This window comes from Anomaloglossus baeobatrachus, chromosome 2 (genome assembly GCF_048569485.1).
Source record: "Anomaloglossus baeobatrachus isolate aAnoBae1 chromosome 2, aAnoBae1.hap1, whole genome shotgun sequence".
NCBI classification, from domain to species: domain Eukaryota; kingdom Metazoa; phylum Chordata; class Amphibia; order Anura; family Aromobatidae; genus Anomaloglossus; species Anomaloglossus baeobatrachus.
Genome location: NC_134354.1, coordinates 92,088,606 through 92,108,089, shown reverse-complemented (window position 1 = coordinate 92,108,089; position 19,484 = coordinate 92,088,606). Strand labels below are relative to the sequence as shown.

The 19,484-nt window shown below is 48.7% G+C and overlaps 1 protein-coding gene across 5 annotated transcripts in view; it reads left to right on the top strand.

The window, feature by feature from the left end:
* Nucleotides 1-19,484, top strand: part of AP1S2 (adaptor related protein complex 1 subunit sigma 2) — a 129,943-nt gene that overhangs the window by 17,388 nt on the left and 93,071 nt on the right. Inside the window, exons 1-2 of one of the 5 annotated variants that reach the window (XM_075335166.1) lie at nucleotides 4,100-4,402; nucleotides 4,552-4,730. In XM_075335166.1, coding sequence (XP_075191281.1) covers nucleotides 4,385-4,402; nucleotides 4,552-4,730 — 197 coding nt within the window. In that variant the 5' untranslated portion in view covers nucleotides 4,100-4,384. Of the gene's footprint in view, nucleotides 1-4,099; nucleotides 4,403-4,551; nucleotides 4,731-19,484 lie in introns of those variants that run through there. The other 4 variants (XM_075335165.1, XM_075335168.1, XM_075335164.1 and 1 more) reach the window with 4 other exon arrangements.

Below are 19,484 nucleotides of genomic sequence, written 5' to 3'. Positions count from 1 at the left end.
TTATTGGGACCACCTGGGGGTACCACATGACCACCGATTGGTAAAGTTTTACCCATCTGCGGTCATTTGAATGCCTGTTTACACAAGTAGACCAAAGTTAAGAATACTAGATGGCTCGGTGCACACAGGCAGCCGGTGTTCCTGACAGGGAAAGTCCTGTTTACACTGGATGACGCATCGCTGAGAATACGGATGTTTTGCACTTGGCTTGTTTGTTTGGTGATTGGCAGCCTGCTTATACAGGAAGATGATTAGGAAATGATTGGTTTTAACTTGGTTCATGAATATCTTGCAATGTTAATGCCCCTTCAGGTCCTTTTTTTGATATTTAACTGCCCCCATTGTCTTGTTAGTGATGCGCAGGGTGCATCAATAACAGTTTTTGTTAAACAAGTTTCCTGTATTTATGATAACAAAAAAACACTTTATGCTCATGTGAATGCTTCATAGACCTTTTCTTTCAGTCATAGGGGTGGCACTTTTCTTTGGTTCAGTCACAGTCAGGGCCGGCTCCAAGTTTTTGTGGGCGAAAGAGTCTCAGTGGGCCCCATCCACACATAGACATGCACAGATACATACACATACAGGCATACGTACACATACATATTTAAAGAATTCACAAAAACACATATAAATGGACATAAATCTACACACAGCAATATACACTGACATACATAGATACACATCATACATGCACACACACATTATTTTTATATATTTATACTGTATATATATTTCTAATATTGGGAAGCCGGCAACAGCTTCATTCACCTCCCCGCTTGTCTAACAGATATGGCCGCACATAGAGCACACTAACACTTCTGTATATACATCACAAGAGAGGCTGGGGACATACACATTACTGAGGAAAGGGGTATACAGCAATGGGGGGCATACAGCTCTAGAGGGGAGCAGTGACTCTGAGGTGGGGGGACAAACAGCTGTTAGGTGGGGGGTGACATGCAGCTCTGGGGGTATGCAGCTCTGGGGTGGGGGGGACATACAGCTCTGGGGGTATACAGCTCTGGGGTGGGGGGGGACATACAGCTCTGGGGGTATACAGCACTGGGGTGGTGGGACATACAGCACCTAGTTGAAGGGGACATACAACTCTGGGGGTATAGTAGTATGCAGCCCCCATATTCCTCCATATAGTATTATGAAGCCCCCATTGTCCTCCATATAATATTATGCAGCCCCCATATAACATTAAGCAGCCCCCATATAGCACAATGCAGACCCATATAGCATCAGGCACCTTCATGTAGTACACAGCCCCTATATAGCACAATGCAGACACATATAGCATTAGGCACCTTCATGTAGTATACAGCCCACATATAGCACAATGCAGACCCAGATAGCATTAGGCACCGTCCTGTAGTATACAGCCCCTATATAGCACAATGCAGACCCAGATAGCATTAGGCATCCTCATGTAGTATACAGCCCCTATAGCACAATGCAGACACATATATAGCATTAGTCACCTTCATGTAGTATACAGCCCACATATAGCACAATGCAGACCCAGATAGCAATAGGCACCCTCATGTAGTATATAGCCTGTATAGAGGAGAGCCTGTATACAGCACAGTGCAGAGCCAGATAGCAGTAGGCACCCTCATGTAGCATACAGTGATTAATACTCACTTCTCCTCGCTCCCCCGCTGATCCGCTCTCCTCGGCGCTTCCACTGCTGTCGCTCTGACCTCAGTGCAGGCGCACAGTGATGATGTCACCGCACTCCGCTGCAGAGCTGTCAGAGCGCCGACTGTCACAGCGGGGAGAATGATGAGGGAGCGCGCTGCTCACTCTCTCATCATTGCTCTTAATTGTATCGGCAACTGCGATACTGGTACAATTGAAAGCGCAACCCTCGGCGGGGGGACGGGGGGTGGTGACAGCGTGGGCACCGCCCCCCCTGAGTAGCGATGCTCCACTCCTGCTACCGCGAGTGGGCCCCCCCCGGCAGCTCAGTGCCCCGGCATTTGACCGGGTTTGACGGATGCTGACGGCCGGCCCTGCTCACAGTCCCCTTCAAATTATCCCCCCACCTCGCATTGTGATTGATTGCCGTGACTAGCTGACATCACGGCAATTTCACATATAATCTCATACTTACGCCCTGAATCTGGCTGGGTGATTGTCCCCAGATTCATGTCATATGCGCTCATGATCCTTGTCTTCTCACGTCTCCTTGGGACATATGAAATTAATTTGGGCATGTACACCCAGATTCTCAGCACGTGCTCGGGCAGCTGTGCAAGTGCGGGATCATATGTGAGATTGGCATGACGTCAGCCAGTCATGGCAATCACAAGGCGGGAGGTAGGCATAATTTGAAGAGGACCGTGACTGAACTGAAGAAAAGCGTCACCCCTATAACTGATATAAAAGGTCTGTAATGCATTCACATGAGCATAAAAAGTGATATTTATTTTTTTATAATTACGGGGAACTTTTGTTTGGAAAAAAAAAAAAAACATTAATGATGCACAAGACATTGGGGCAGTTTAATATAAAAAAAACTGACATGATCCCTCTAACTTGTTTTTTTTCAGTGCAGATTTGTCAAAAAACCTGAAGGGAATCCTGATGGCAGCAATGTGAATGAGCATCCTGAAGTCTCATGCACATGTTGCTTATTATTTCCCTGCATATTTAAGGCCATGTGCACACATTGCATTTTCTTCATGCGTTTTTTTCATGCGTTTTTTCTTGCAGGTTTTAATCAATACAGTAAGGAAACACTCATACCAGCAAAGTCTATGAGAATCCTGACTTGCTGTGCACATGTTGCTTCTTTGTTCCTTGCAGATGTTGTTGCAGAAAAAAATAAGCAGCATGTCAAATTCAATCCTTTCTGTGTTGTTTTTTGCATTTATATAATCCAATGCAGTGCATGAGCTCGATCACCACAATGGATTATATCTGTCAGTATTGCACTTGTAGCACTGACACTTCGCCTCACACAGCATGCATCTGGCATGGTATGTGAGGCGATCTGAAGCTCAGTAACCCAGGGTCATAAGGGTCATGACCTAGGGTTGCCATGGCAGCGATCGAGTCCCTATGATAGCAGGGACCTGATCGCCAGCGGGAGGTAAGCAATCCTTCTCCCTGGCTCCTGAATGCTGTGATTGCATTAATCGCAGCTTCAAGGGGTTAAACTGCTTAGCAGTGAAAGCCGGGTCTGAGCTGTTGCATCATCCGGAGTCCCTGCCGCGATTGGGGGGTGGGGGGAGGTACAACGCAGGAACCCCGTAATCACCATGACTAAAAAATGAATGGAAAAATGCAACTACCCCCTTTTAAAACAACCCCATGAAAACGTAATAAAAAATGAACATTTTTTCTGCTGTGTTTTTCCTGCCAAAACATGTAGTTTTGGGTACAGAATATCTGCACACATACCTGCTATGTGGGCACATACCCTGAACCTGCACTATGACAATTCTTCCAGCGATTTTGCAGCACATTTCACCCATAGTAATGAGTGGGGAAATATCTGCACCAAAAACACTGCAAAAACATGCAGATTTTATACTGCGTTTTTTCCTACCAAGAGATGCTGAAATTTCTGCACCAAACACTTAACGTGTGCACATACCCAAAAGGTATTTTTTGTATATATTGTTCCCCTGTAAATGTATATACACCCCGGCAGGTTTACACCAGTATAGATCTAGAAGCTGTCTATAGGACCGGGGGGTCAGTATGCAGAGTTTGGCACCTTTGTGCAGCACCTCGCCAGGTCCCAGCAGACCCGTGCAGCACCTCGCCAGGTCCCAGCAGACCCGTGCAGCACCTCGCCAGGTCCCAGCAGACCCGTGCAGCACCTCGCCAGGTCCCAGCAGACCCGTGCAGCCTCTTCTGCATTGCAGCCTCGGCCATCTCTCCCTGCTGCCCGGATTTCACTCAATATTTCTGGAAACTTTTTCTCTTCTGAGATGAAGTGGCCGCTCCTTGCCGTGGCGCTTGTGTAGCGGTATTTCTTCCAGCCGGGTTATCGTCTGTGTATACTGCCTGCTGTTTGGAAACACATCCTACTTACACTGCGGAGATAATAGAACCCCCCAGCGAGGATCCCTGGAGCGGCATGGCAGTGACACATTCTCTTAGCTTGTGCCAGTGTCTCCTCACTAGTTTCCCTGTCTGGCGAATCCCCCTCCAGCTCCATGCCTTCTTCCTTTCTGCATAGTAACTCCCACCATCATCCTTCCCCTCCTCACGTGTGTCACAGGGCTGTAGCTGGGATTTTGCCAGAGCTATGCATGCAGATAAGCGCCTGTTTCAGAACAACCTCTCTATTGTGATGGAGAAATAAAAGCAGCGCACGTCCCAGATTTCATTCACACCCCGTCCTGCCGTCGGAGGAGCCATGCCTCTCGGAAGACAAGTCATGAATATTTTATTGATTTCTATTGATTTGCTTGAAACTGTACCTGGTTGGGAGCATGCAGGGGTGGTTGTCATTCAGCGGGGATCCCCTCTTGCTGCCTTTTTAATGTTTATTTTTTATTATCCTTTTTTCCCCCCCCCCCACAGATGCAGTTCATGTTACTCTTCAGCCGTCAGGGGAAGCTGCGGCTCCAGAAGTGGTATGTGCCGCTGTCTGACAAGGAGAAGAAGAAGATTACCAGGGAGTTGGTTCAGACTGTATTAGCCAGAAAACCGAAAATGTGCAGTTTCCTAGAATGGAGAGACCTGAAGATTGTCTACAAAAGGTGGATCCCACTCCCCCCCCCCCCCCCCCCCTCCTCCTCCCTCACCCCTGACCTGAACCCCACCGGATGCAGACATCTGCCTTAGGCCTGTAGGACACGTTAATTAACTATCCGCCTCTGTCTTACAGGCCACGGTGTCTTGTTATCCCTGGGATTTGGCGCAGATGCCTTTGAGCTCATTCATCCACATGTGTGTTTTTCGCCTGTGTTGTATTTAATATGTAGCTTGCTGGGAAATCTCACTTAGCTGGAGCCCCCTGAGGCTCTCCATGAATGCGAGCTATTGATTGACGGACTTTTTCATATTCAGACATTGTATGCCTTTAATTTAGTGTGTTTTTTTAATTTGGTGAATTCATTTTCTATTGAGATCTTTGTAGATCTGCGTAACGCATCTCTGGTAGGAAAGTGTTCCAATGTCACACGTAGAATGTGTCCCGGTGACCCGTGTGACCTCTCCGGTGAGGATCTGAGGACCACATACCGTCTTACTGCAGGCAGATCAGCTTTGTCACACGTGTTTTCAGCCTTGCTTCTTTTTTTAATTGGGAATATATCTGCAAAAAAAAAAAAACCTGTGCATCTGTTGCCATGTCTGATGGTACCCTAATGGCTCTGTTATACAGCACTGCCGGTTTAGGATTAATGGGTTTTTATGTAATGTTTTATTGGTAATAGCATTTTCAGTATGTCATATTGACTCTTATGGAAAGTGCCTGCATTTGTTTGCTTAATTCCTCCCCTGAGGATAAGGACCTGGGATGTCTTGTTCTTGGGATCATTGGAGGCCTATAATCCCCCTCTATATATTAATCCCCCTCTATATATACATTTACTCAGCTCCCCCCTCACCCCCAAATTATCCCAAAGCATCAATGTGTGTTGTAAGTGACTTGAAGTTAAAGGGAACCTGTCACCAGATTTGGCGACTATAAACTGAGGCCACCACCATGGAGCCCTTATACATTGTGTTCCAAATTATTATGCAAAAAAAATATTTCTTCGGCGCTCCATTGGGAGACCCAGACGATTGGGTGTATAGCTACTGCCTCCGGAGGCCACACAAAGCATTACACTAAAAAGTGTAAGGCCCCTCCCCTTCTGGCTATACACCCCCCGTGGGAACACGGGCTGCTCAGTTTTCAAGCTTTGTGCGAAGGAGGTCAGACATCCACGCATAGCTCCACTGTTTAGTCAGCAGCAGCTGCTGACTATGTCGGATGGAAGAAAAGAGGGCCCATACTAGGGCCCCCAGCATGCTCCCTTCTCACCCCACTCTGTGTCGGCGGTGTTTGTTAAGGTTGAGGTACCCATTGCGGGTACAGAGGCTGGAGCCCACATGCTGTTTTCCTTCCCCATCCCCCTGAGGGGCTCTGGGGAAGTGGGATCTTACCGGCCTCCAGACTCTGAGGCCGGGCTCCATCCACAGACCCGGAGATCCTGCTGGATACGGAGCTAAGTGCCGTCAGGGACAAGGCCCTGCAACATTCAGGTACTCTGTGTCCCCGTACAGACAGGCACAGACACACACCAGAGTTGCTGGGTGTGCTAGTGCGCCGGGGACACTAGCGCTGTGCGCATGGGTCTTAGTCACTACAGCTTTGCTGAGTGACTTTTCTGTGTTGGGAACTACCGCGCCGACCGCCCCTGGAGCGGTGGCGCGGCTGAGACTTGTAGTGCGCCGGGGACTCGCGCTGACCGCGCTTTTACGGCGGCAGCGCTCATAAATCTAGTCCCCGGCTTTTGAGGCCTAGCTCCGCTTCGTTCCCGCCCCCAACCCTGTCAATCACGGAAGGGGAGAGACGCTGTACAATAGTCAGCGCCGAGGGCTGGAGTCTTATTTACATACTCCAGCCCTCTCACTGGGCACAGTGGGACACCAGTTTCCCGCTTTTTGTCTGCAGCACGCCCACGGCCCGCCCCTCTTCACAGGACGCTGGCAGCCATTCCTGCATGCAGTCTGAGCTGGAGAACGGACATAGCCCTGGGAGACCCAGACAAGGGATTCTGGCGACCACACACCCGCTGTTTAGCGGGCGGTAAGCAGCACAAAAGTGCTGACCCCACTAGTGCCACAGTGTCATTTAGTGTACTTTTTGTCTGTACCTATATATTGCACTGTACGGTCGCTTCTTGGCTTATACCCTATTGCTCTGAGGAGACAACAGCATGTCATCCGCAAAAAGCAAGGGTGCCAAGGCACAGGCTTTATATGCTGCTTGTACCGCGTGTGGGGCTGATCTACCGGCAGGTTCCACTGACCCCCATTGTGTGCAATGTTCGGTCCCTGTGCCACTTCGTCAGCCGGAGCCTATGGTGGTAGTGGCCCAGGCAGAGACGCCTGTGAACCCTGCCCCAGTGACGGGGATAGAGTTTGCAGTTTTTGCTGATAAGTTGTCTGTGACTATGTCAAAAATTCTTGAAAATTTGCAGTCCAGGCCGGTCACTCAGACCATGGACACTGTTGATGCAATGTTCCCCGGTCCCCCTCAGTTGGAACTAGTCCAAGCTAGAAGGGGGTCTCAGGCGTCACAGGCTGAAGGCTCTGACTCGGACGACAGTCCCAGGCAGCCTAAGCGAGCTCGCTGGGAAAGACCCTCGACGTCATCACACTGGTCAGGGTCTCAGCGAGAGGCTTCTCTGTATGATGAGGCAGAGGTAGCTGATCAGGAGTCTAATCCTGAGACCGCTCTCAATCTGGATACTCCTGATGGTGACGCTATGGTAAATGATCTTATAGCGGCCATCAATAGACTGTTGGATATTTCTCCCCCAGCCCCTTCAGCGGAGGAGGCAGCTGCACAGCAGGAGAAATTCCATTTCAGGTATCCCAAGCGTAAATTGAGTACTTTTCTGGACCACTCTGACTTCAGAGAAGCAGTCCAGAAACACCATACTCATCCAGACAAGCGTTTCTCCAAACGTCTTAAGGATATACGTTATCCCTTTCCCCCTGACGTGGTCAAACGCTGGACCCAGTGTCCAAAAGTGGACCCCCCAATCTCCAGGCTTGCGGCTAGGTCCATAGTTGCAGTGGAAGATGGGGCTTCACTAAAAGATGCCAATGACAGACAGATGGACCTTTGGTTGAAATCTGTCTATGAAGCTATCGGCGCGTCGTTTGCTCCAGCATTCGCGGCCGTGTGGGCACTCCAAGCTATTTCAGCTGGTCTGGAGCAGGTGGACTCTTTCATACGTCCATCAGTGCCGCAAGTGGCGTCCTTAACCTCGCAAATGTCTGCGTTTGCGACTTACGCTATCAATGCGGTACTAGACTCCACGAGCCGTACCTCAATGGCGTCCGCCAACTCTGTGGTTTTGCGCAGAGCCTTGTGGTTAAAGGAATGGAAAGCAGATTCTGCTTCCAAAAAATGCTTAACCAGTTTGCCATTATCTGGAGACAGACTGTTTGGTGAGCAATTGGCTGAAATCATTAAACAGTCCAAAGGTAAGGATTCTTCCTTACCCCATCCCAGATCAAGCAAACCTCAACAGAGGAGAGGACAGTCGAGGTTTCGGTCCTTTCGAGGCTCGGGCAGGGCCCAATTCTCCTCGTCCAAGGGGACTCAGAAGGAGCAGAGGAGCTCAGATTCCTGGCGGGCTCACTCACGCCCAAAGAAAGCAACCGGAGGAACCGCTTCCAAGGCGGCTGCCTCATGACTTTCGGCCTCCTCCCTCCGCATCATCGGTCGGTGGCAGACTCTCCCGCTTTTGCGACATTTGGCTGCCACAGGTCAAGGACCGGTGGGTAACAGACGTTTTGTCTCACGGGTACAGGATAGAGTTCAGTTCTCGTCCTCCGCCTCGGTTCTTCAGAACTTCCCCACATCCCGACCGAACCGATGCCCTTCTGCAGGCGGTATGCTCTCTAAGGGCAGAAGGAGTGGTGATCCCTGTTCCTCTTCAGGAACGAGGTCAAGGTTTTTACTCCAATCTGTTTGTGGTGCCAAAAAAGGACGGCTCGTTCCGTCCTGTTCTGGACCTAAAACTGCTCAACAAGCACGTAAAAACCAGGCGGTTCCGGATGGAATCCCTCCGCTCCGTCATTGCCTCAATGTCTCAAGGAGATTTTCTAGCATCAATAGACATCAAAGATGCTTATCTCCACGTGCCGATTGCTCCAGAGCACCAGCGTTTTCTACGCTTCGTGTTAGAAGACGACCATCTTCAGTTCGTAGCCCTGCCCTTCGGTCTGGCGACAGCCCCACGGGTTTTCACCAAGGTCATGGCAGCAGTGGTAGCAGTCTTGCACTCTCAGGGACACTCGGTGATCCCTTACTTAGACGATCTGCTTGTCAAGGCACCCTCTCAAGAGGCATGCCAACACAGCCTAAACGTTGCGCTGGAGACTCTCCAGACTTTTGGGTGGATCATCAACTTTTCAAAGTCAAACCTGTCACCGACCCAATCACTGACATACCTTGGCATGGAGTTTCATACTCTCTCAGCGGTAGTGAAGCTTCCGCTGGACAAGCAGCGGTCACTACAGACAGGGGTGCAGTTTCTCCTTCAAGGTCAATCGCACCCCTTAAGACGCCTCATGCACTTCCTGGGGAAGATGGTGGCAGCAATGGAAGCAGTCCCGTTTGCCCAGTTTCATCTGCGCCCACTTCAATGGGACATTCTCCGCCAATGGGACGGGAGGTCGACGTCCTTAGACAAGAAAGTCCTCCTCTCCCAGACGGCCAAGGACTCGCTTCAGTGGTGGCTTCTTCCCACCTCATTATCACAGGGAAGGTCCTTCCTACCCCCTTCCTGGGAGGTGGTCACGACAGACGCGAGTCTGTCAGGGTGGGGAGCAGTTTTCCTCCACCACAGGGCTCAGGGTACGTGGACTCAGCAGGAGTCCACTCTTCAGATCAATGTTCTGGAAATCAGGGCAGTGTATCTGGCCCTACTGGCCTTCCAACAGTGGCTGGAAGGAAAGCAGATCCGAATTCAGTCGGACAACTCAACAGCGGTGGCATACATCAACCACCAAGGCGGGACACGCAGTCGGCAAGCCTTCCGGCGGATTCTGCTGTGGGTGGAAGCCACGGCCTCCACCATATCCGCAGTTCACATCCCGGGCGTAGAAAACTGGGAAGCAGACTTTCTCAGCGCCAGGGTATGGATGCAGGGGAATGGTCCCTTCACCCGGACGTGTTTCAGGAAATCTGTCGCCGCTGGGGAATGCCGGACGTCGACCTAATGGCGTCTCGGCACAACAACAAGGTTCCGGCCTTCATGGCGCGGTCTCGCGATCAAAGAGCTCTGGCGGCAGACGCCTTAGTGCAGGATTGGTCGCAGTTCCAGCTGCCCTATGTGTTCCCACCTCTGGCACTCTTGCCCAGAGTGCTACGCAAGATCAGGTCCGATTGCCGCCGCGTCATACTCGTCGCCCCAGACTGGCCGAGGAGGTCGTGGTACCCGGATCTGTGGCATCTCACGGTCGGACAACCGTGGGCGCTGCCAGATCGACCAGACTTGCTGTCACAAGGGCCGTTTTTCCATCGGAATTCTTCGGCCCTGAACCTGACTGTGTGGCCATTGAGTCCTGGATCCTAGCGTCTTCAGGATTATCTCAAGGTGTTGTTGCCACCATGAGACAAGCTAGGAAGCCCACGTCTGCTAAGATCTACCACAGGACGTGGAAGATATTCTTATCCTGGTGCTCTGCTCAGGGAGTGTCCCCCTGGCCATTTGCATTGCCTACGTTTCTTTCCTTCCTACAATCTGGGTTGGAAAAAGGTTTGTCGCTCGGCTCCCTTAAAGGGCAAGTCTCAGCGCTATCGGTTTTTTTTTTTAAAAGCGTCTAGCACGACTTCCTCAGGTACGCACGTTCCTGCAGGGGGTTCGTCACATCGTCCCTCCGTACAAACGGCCGTTAGACCCATGGGATCTGAACAGGGTACTAGTTGCTCTACAGAAGCCGCCCTTCGAGCCTCTGAGGGACGTTTCACTTTCTCGACTCTCACAGAAAGTGGCCTTTCTGGTAGCGGTCACGTCTCTTCGGAGAGTGTCCGAACTGGCAGCGCTGTCATCTAAAGCCCCCTTCCTGGTTTTTCACCAGGACAAGGTAGTGCTGCGCCCGATCCCGGAGTTTCTCCCTAAGGTGGTATCCTCCTTTCATCTCAATCAGGATATCGCCTTACCTTCTCTTTGTACTCATCCAGTTCATCAGTATGAAAAGGATTTGCATTTGTTAGATCTGGTGAGAGCACTCAGAATCTACATTTCCCGCACGGCGCCCCTGCGCCGCTCGGATGCACTCTTTGTCCTTGTCGCCGGTCAGCGCAAAGGGTCGCAGGCTTCCAAATCCACCCTGGCTCGATGGATCAAGGAACCAATCCTTGAAGCCTACCGCTCTGCCGGGCTTCCGGTTCCTTCAGGGCTGAAGGCCCATTCTACCAGAGCCGTGGGTGTGTCCTGGGCATTGCGACACCAGGCTACGGCTCAACAGGTGTGCCAGGCAGCTACCTGGTCGAGTCTGCACACTTTCACCAAACATTATCAGGTGCATACCTATGCTTCGGCGGACGCCAGCCTAGGTAGAAGAGTCCTGCAAGCGGCGGTTGCCTCCTCGTAGGGAAGGGCTGTTTTGGCAGCTCTAACATGAGGTATTAATTTACCCACCCAGGGACTGCTTTTGGACGTCCCAATCGTCTGGGTCTCCCAATGGAGCGCCGAAGAAGAAGGGAATTTTGTTACTTACCGTAAATTCCTTTTCTTCTAGCTCCAATTGGGAGACCCAGCACCCGCCCTGTTTCCTTCGGGATTTTTGTTTTTTTCGGGTACACATGTTATTCATGTTGAACGGTTTTCAGTTCTCCGATGTTCTTCGGATTGAATTTGTTTAAACCAGTTATTGGCTTTCCTCCTTCTTGCTTTGGCACTAAAACTGAGCAGCCCGTGTTCCCACGGGGGGTGTATAGCCAGAAGGGGAGGGGCCTTACACTTTTTAGTGTAATGCTTTGTGTGGCCTCCGGAGGCAGTAGCTATACACCCAATCGTCTGGGTCTCCCAATTGGAGCTAGAAGAAAAGGAATTTACGGTAAGTAACAAAATTCCCTTCTTTTTTCATATTTTCCTAAATTAACTTTATGAATTGCAGTCATTGTTATTTTCCAGTCATCTACTAATTGAGTATAATTGAAATGTTTTTGATCAAACTGCCAATGAAAACAGTATATTTTTAAAAATAATAAACACTTAAAATGCACTCAAAATGCATGTTCTAAATTATTATGCACAGCAGAGTTTTCAACTTTTTTATTTTGAAAAACAAAATGGTCAATTGTGAAATTATAAGCATTATCAGCTTATTACAAAATGAAATCAAACAGTTTTCAAGTCAAAACTTAATTCTAGGTGATGTTACATTTGCACATAGGACATAGGACCCCTTGTTTGAAAGAAGCTTCTGAACTCTCTCGCCCATTGAATTTGTCAGTTTTTGGATGGTTTGTGCTTCAATTGTTTTGCATGTGGACAGAATACCCTCCCAGAGCTGTTGCTTAGATGTGAACTGCCTCCCGCCATCATAGATACTCCTTTTGATGATTCTCCAGAGGTTCTCAATGGGGTTGAGGTCAGGGGAAGATGGTGGCCACACCATAAGTTTGTCCTCTTTTATGCCCATAGCAGCCAGAGATGCAGATGTGTTATTTGCAGCATGTGATGGTGCATTATTAGGCATGATAATGATCTTGCTGCGGAATGCACGGTTCTTCCTCCTGAACCATGGCAGGAAGTGCTGTTTTAGAAACTCTACATAAATTATGGAGTTCATCTTTACCCCTTCAGGGATCCTAAAGGGGACGACAATCTCTCTCCCCATGATTCCAGCCCAAAACATCACTCCACCTCCTCCTTGTTGGCGCCTTAGCCGTGTTTTCATGGGGTGTCCATCAACCAGCCATCCTCCACTCCATCCATCTGGACCATCGAGCGTTGCACGGCACTCATCGGTGAATAAAACAGTTTGGAAGTCAGTCTTCATGTATCGTTTGGCCCACTGGAGCCGTTTCTGCTTGTGTGCAGTGGATAGAGGTGGCGACAGGATGGCTTACGCACAGCTGCAGACCTCTGAAGGACCCTGCATCTTGTTGTTGGGGGGACGTTGGAGGCATCAGCAGCTTCAAAAACTTGTCTGCTGCTATGACAAGGCATTTTAGCAGCTGCTCTTTTAACCTGACGCAATTGCCTGTTGGAAAGAGTCCTCAATTTTTCCTTATCAGCACGCACACGCGTGTGCTGTGAATCAGCTACATACTTCTTGATTGTGCGATGATCACGATGAAGTGTCTTGGCAATGTTGATTGTAGTCATGCCTTGACCTAAATACTCCACAATTTGTTGCTTCTCAGCAGCCGACATATCCTTTTTCTTTCCCATTTTGGCAAAAAATGTAGGCTGCTTAATAATGTGGAACAGCCTTCTTAAGTAGTCTTGCCTTTATTTGGACACACCGGCCAAACTAATGTGCACAGGTATCTGCAATTGCTTTCAGTGATATGAAGAGCCCTGACACACATCACCATCAATGAGTTTAAATGACAAACAAAAAATTACTAACCTTATCACTCGTAAACTCTTTTTGCATAATAATTTGGAACACCGTGTATACGGTATTCTAGAATACTGTATGTAAGAGCACAGGCCGTTCTGTAGAAAATCACTTTATAATACTCAATTAGGGGGCTGTCCGATGGGTGTCGCTGCTCTTCAGTCCGGCGCCTTCTCTATGATGCGATTGCCGTCCTCCTTCTACCCAGCCCAGTATGGATGATGTGTCCTGCACAGGCACACTTTGATCTGGGTTGTGGCTTCACTGCCCCCCCTGCATACTCCTCATCTGGGCTCTTACCCCCACTTCTATTATAATCAACTCCATGCCCACGTGGACTTAAAAGAATAATGTATTTGAAATGGGGTGCACCGAAGTACTATGAATAACAATCACGGGTGCCACATCATGCAGACAAGGAAATGCATATAAAGAGAAAAATAAAAAGCTCCACATGAAAACATGTGTGCACCAATGGTGTTTACATGCAAAGCTTTTTTCCTTCTCTTTATAGTAAAAGAATAATGTATCTTCCTGGTATCAGCTATGTTGGCAGAGGCCCTGCCCCTTCTGGTCACATGGGCATGACATCAGCAGAGGTCCCTCTGCCCACTGGGATTTAGACGTTACCCTTTGATCTGCCTTCAGCAGAGCAGATCAAAGTGCGCCTGTGCAGGAGCATAAGGCCAGTCTGTGTGGATGATGTAGGACACGTCATCCATGCAGGTCTGGGTAGGAGGAGGACAGCGATCACCGCAAAGAGGAGGTGCCGAACCGGAGAGCAGCGACACCCATCTCACTGGACCGCCCCCTAGGTGAGTATAATAAGTGATTTCTACAGCACGGCCTGGGCTCTTATATACTGTATTCTAGAGTACTCTATATAAGAGCTCACTGGTGGTGGCTGCAGCTTATAGTCGCCAAATCTGGTGACAGGTTCCCTTTAACTGTTCTAATACCTGATTATAGCGAAATTTTTGTCAACAGTCTTTTAGAAAAAAAATATGATAAAATAATAGCACAACACCAATGTGATTTTCTAAGTCCCCCTTACTCCAGCACGGACGCTCCTCACCAGTTTTTATTCATGATGAAGTGCGCAGCTGCCTAGGTGAGCGCCGCAGTCACTTATTGGCGGTCACATGGGTAGTCTGGCGAGTCACTATTGCAGCAGAGGAAATAATGTCCGGCAGGGTCTTTTTCAGTCTCCTAGCCTTAATTATTATTATTTTTTTCTCTCTAATTAAATCCCTTTAAAGAGTATAGATTTGGGCAACTTTAGCGTGATGGGGCCTTAATAACAGTAGAGGGTTATAAAGTCAGCGTTTTACATGCTCTGAACGTACGGTTAGAGGGGAAATCACTGATCTTGTCCCAGGCTGTGTATTTTTTCCATGAAAACTGTCAGTCCAAAATGATATTATGTGACCTGTCCGGGTCACTGAGAGTCATAGCATCTGCCCCTATATATTTGAATGCAATGCGTGCTCACACCGGGGCCTTGTTTTATTACATTTTGTCCTGGCAGACTATACAAGGTCCTCATTTTATGTAACCGTTTCTCCTTTTCTTGCGTTTGGGTCAGTTGTACTGTGACCGGAGCAGATGTGAAGCAATACATGACAATGTGGCTGAATGTATTGTGCAGAATATGATGTTAGCCATCTTTGGAATTAGACATTTTGTTCTTGGTCCCTCTATTTTCAGAGATTCACAATTAATTTTGACAAAGTAACATTAACATTTTTGATACGTGGATGTAGAGATGGTGAGAATCGATTCACAGAATATGGATCAGCGGCCACATCAGTAATCTGAGGCTGCCGGACGGGATCTTTGAGAGCCGCCTCCTACTTGCCGCCATCCGCAGTTCTTCTTTCGATTAAACAGCCTGGCACAACTTTACATAACGCCACAAGATTGACATTGTGCCAGCTCGCCTAATCAAAAGAAAAGTCAGGTAAGGCTGCTGTCACACATCAATTTTTTGGCATCAGGCATGATCCAGCGACAAAAATGGTGCAATGGATCCGACGAAAAAACAGATCAGTTGCATCAGTTTTTTCTATCAGTTCCTTCAGTTTTTTTGACGGATCCCTTGTGATACTGAGCAAGCTCAGTTCAAAAAAACGGATCCGGCGGCTGTATCCGTTTTTTTTGTGGCATTACGCTGGATCCGGCGTCCAGATCTGGAGAAAACGAATGGAACGCAAGGCCATCCGTCACAATCCGGCGCAAATAGAAGTCTATGGGGGAAACAACGGGTCAGTTTTTTCAGGTTTTTGCCGGATTGTGCCTGACGGCAAAAAACTGATGTGTGAAAGCAGCCTAAGAGGTGACTCGCAGACATCCATCCGATGGCCACAGACTACTGTCACGGCCACAGGACCGGATCCTGCGAATCAATTTGCACCCTCTCTACATGTATGTACTGTGAATACTTTGGTTTGTATACAATCTGTGAGCACCAAAACCAGATCTTCCACCCTTGAGATACTTTGCTGGGTTTTCCTGTAGGAATCTTCAGATGCTGCCTGATTGTTGGTCTTTTTGCCTTCAGTTTCGTCTTTACTAATTGAAAAGCTCAATTGGTGTGATGAGTTACTCGCACATTAAAGAGTAGAAGTTATTGGGTTACTTTTGCAGTGTGTTTTGGTCATTATTATTACTATGAAGTCTGCGTTTATATCGGTTTTGTGGCATTTAGTTGAATATGTAGCACTGTATACTCCAGAATCAGTCACATCATACACCACGTTCCATTGGCTAAAGAGGCTAATACACGACTTCTGATCTGCTTCTCTGTAACCAGCAGGGCTGTGGAGTCGGTAAGCCAAACCTTCGACTCCGACTCCCCAATTTCTCTTGCACCGACTCCAACTCCGACTCCACCAAAATGAGCTCCGACTCCACCAAAATGAGCTCCGACTCCACAGCCCTGGTAACCGGCCTGATTGGCCCTTGTTTAAAGGCCTGTGGTCGGACAGTGTAAATGAACCCTTTGTTGTCTCTTCTGCTTTTTTAGGCCTTTAAGTATTCCTGACTTGGCCATTGCTTTCATTCATTGTATAATTAAGCAAATAGTTGATGTGGCAACTCCTTAACAGGAACCTGTCACATGTAGAGATGAGTGAACCTTAAGCTGGGTTCACACTAAACGACAGCGACAACGACGTCGCTGTTACGTCACCATTTTCGGTGACGTAACAGCGACCTTGTAAGTCGCTGTTATGATCGCTGCTTAGCTGTCAAACACAGCAGAAGCAGCGATCATGACGTCGCTGTGTTACATGTTCAGAGAGCAGGGAGCCGTGCTTAGCGCTGGCTCCTTGCTCTCCTAGGTACAGTACACATCGGGTTAATTAACCCGATGTGTGCTGCAGCTACATGTCACAGTGCAGAGAGCAGGGAGCCGCGCGCACTGCTTAGCGCTGGCTCCTTGCTCTCTTTGCTACAGTATACATCGGGTTAATTACCCGATGCATACTGCAGCCACATGTCACAGTGCAGGAGCCGGCGCTGGCAGCAAGAGCGGAGGCTGGTAACCAGCGTAAACATCGGGTAACCAGGGAAAGGACTTCCCTTGGTTACCCGATGTTTACGCTGGTTACAGCTTACCGCAGCTGCCAGTGCCGGCTCCTGCTCGCTTCATTTCGTCGCTCTCTCGCTGTCACACACAGCGATGTGTGTGTCACAGCGGGAGAGTGACGACCAAAAAATGAAGCTGGACATTCAGCAACGACCGGCGACCTCACAGCAGGGGCCAGGTCGTTGCTGGATGTCACACACAGCGACAGCGACGGGACGTCGCTGCAACGTCACAGAAAATGGTGACGTAGCAGCGACGTCGTTGTCGTTGTCGCTGTGTGTGACACCAGCTTTGGGTTCGGGCTCGGAAAATGACGTGAAAATCAGCCCAGTATCGCATCGCGCTGTGCTCATGTCTGCGTGATGTCCTGCATTGTGTGCACTGTGGGCACTGTTTCTTCGGCTCAAATTAGGCTTACATTCAGCATACTAAGATGTGTAGTCCACGGAGAATAAACAAACAAAAGCAAAAAAACACCGCCCACACACCTGGAAGTGTCTTGCTTTTGGCCCTTAGCAAAACACTTCTGGAGGTGTGTAGGCGGTGTTTTTTTTGTTTTTTTTATTCTCTGTGAACTACACATTTTGGTATGCTGAATGTAAGCCTAATTTGAGCCGAAGAAACAGTACCCACAGTGCAGGACATGATGCAGATATGAGCACAGCTCGATACTCACCTGGCTGATTTTCACGTCATTGTCCGAGCCCGAACCCCAAGCCTAAGGTTCGCTTATCTCTACTCACATGAAAATCAAAAAACACTGTTACCTGCAGATATAGGGCTAATCTGCAGATTAATAGCGTTTTGAACTTGCCTGGCGCCTGCACTTCAAGCTTTAATCCCCCTGGCAGCTTTCGTGTTTCAGTCATTGGGGTGGCATCTGCGGGGGGTTCAGTCACCGCTCTGTGCATAGAGGGCGGCAGCTATCGCTGCACCCCCCACACTGACTGACAGCCGCTCAGTATTCTACATGGTTGTCAGTCAGTTCCGGGGGGGGTGGTTACAGCTGTCGCTTTTGATACACAGAGCGGTGACTGGACCAGCACTTTCTCCTGTGACTGAAATCCGAATATTTGCCACCGCTCGAGGGGTGCTTTAAATGTAAGTCCCCTGTTTTACAGTTACCTGCTGCCATCTTCAACTGTTTTCAGCGCCGGTCCAGTCGGTCTCCTATGTATTGCGACCTGCCGATGAAATACCTGCAGATACAGTGTTTCATGGAGCAAGTCAGAGGTTACAACTCAATACAAGTCTATCGGAGCCTCATTCTGGCCTTGTTCTGGCTCTCATAGACTTGTATTGAGACCTTGTTACAAAATGTGTGACTTCCAGCCAGTCAGAAGTAACGGGTACAAGATGGCGCTGCGGGATTGCAGAGTGGTGCAGAAAAACGATGAAGCTGCTGGAAGGTGAGTATACGACAGAGGATTACATTTAAAGCGCCACTCCAGCTCTGAAAAAAACAACATATGAAAAGCAGGAGGGCTGCTTTAAATTTCTGCTATCTTGCTGATAGCTATGTGACATATACCAAAACCCTTGCATTAAAAACTGGTATTTAATGAACACATGCTAAAATGGTATAACTAACCCCTTACTTGTATATTTCTCTCTGACATGCTGTGATGGATGTAGAAGATCCATGTAGTGGCAATGCAGAAAGTCGTCTGTGGTTGACGACAGACTAGTCTCATTATTTTTTATTTATTTCCTTTTAACTATTTTCTCTGAAATACCGGAGCATTTCAGAGTAGAACATATCTGCCCAAAGTCGTGCAGTCAGGCTCCGATTCATGCCTGTGTATGGGGCAGTAAGAAGCAAGTGACACACGTTACAGAAAATAGCAAATTCAATTCCAGGTGGAAGAGAAAGGCCTGAGAAATATGGTGTCCGCCTAAGGCTATGTTCACATTTCCGTTGTTTAGGATCAGTCACAATGCGCCGCTCTGATAAACAACACAATCCGTTTGGCGGATTCCATAGTTTCACATAGACTTGTATCAGCGGCGGATTGCGACTGATGCCCTTGCGTTGCATCCGCGGCCCGACTGATCAGTTGTGCAACGACTGACCGTCGGGTGGTAGGAACGCAGAGTGTAACGTTTTTTGAGCAGCGGAATCCTTTTGTTTTCACTGCGCATGCTCAGATCTTGTGTTTAATCATTGAAATCAATGTCTCTCTCTCTCGGCGGCCGAACGATCAGCTGATCACCTGGCGGCGGGCTTTTGTGAACGAAGAGCTGATCGCTCTGAAAAGCCGGCCTCCGGGAGATCAGCTGATCGCTCACGAAAGCCGGCAACCGACTTTTGTGTTTTTTATACTGAAATCATTTCACCAACGGAATCTGCTTTCTCCTGACAATCAATTCCATTTCTTGTCATCTGTTGTTCAACGGATCAGTCACAAGCGTCGCAGGTGACTGATGCAAAACAACGGAAATGTGAACATAGCTTAACAGAAATGGGGATGGTTTGTGACATTAGCATTGGATATGCAACTACCCCTCAGCAATAAGTGGAGGGGAAACCAAATGCATTAGAAAAGCAGGTCTTATCTAAAGGCTGCTTTACACGTTACACGCATTAGTGATCGCACCCGCCCCCATCGTTTGTGCG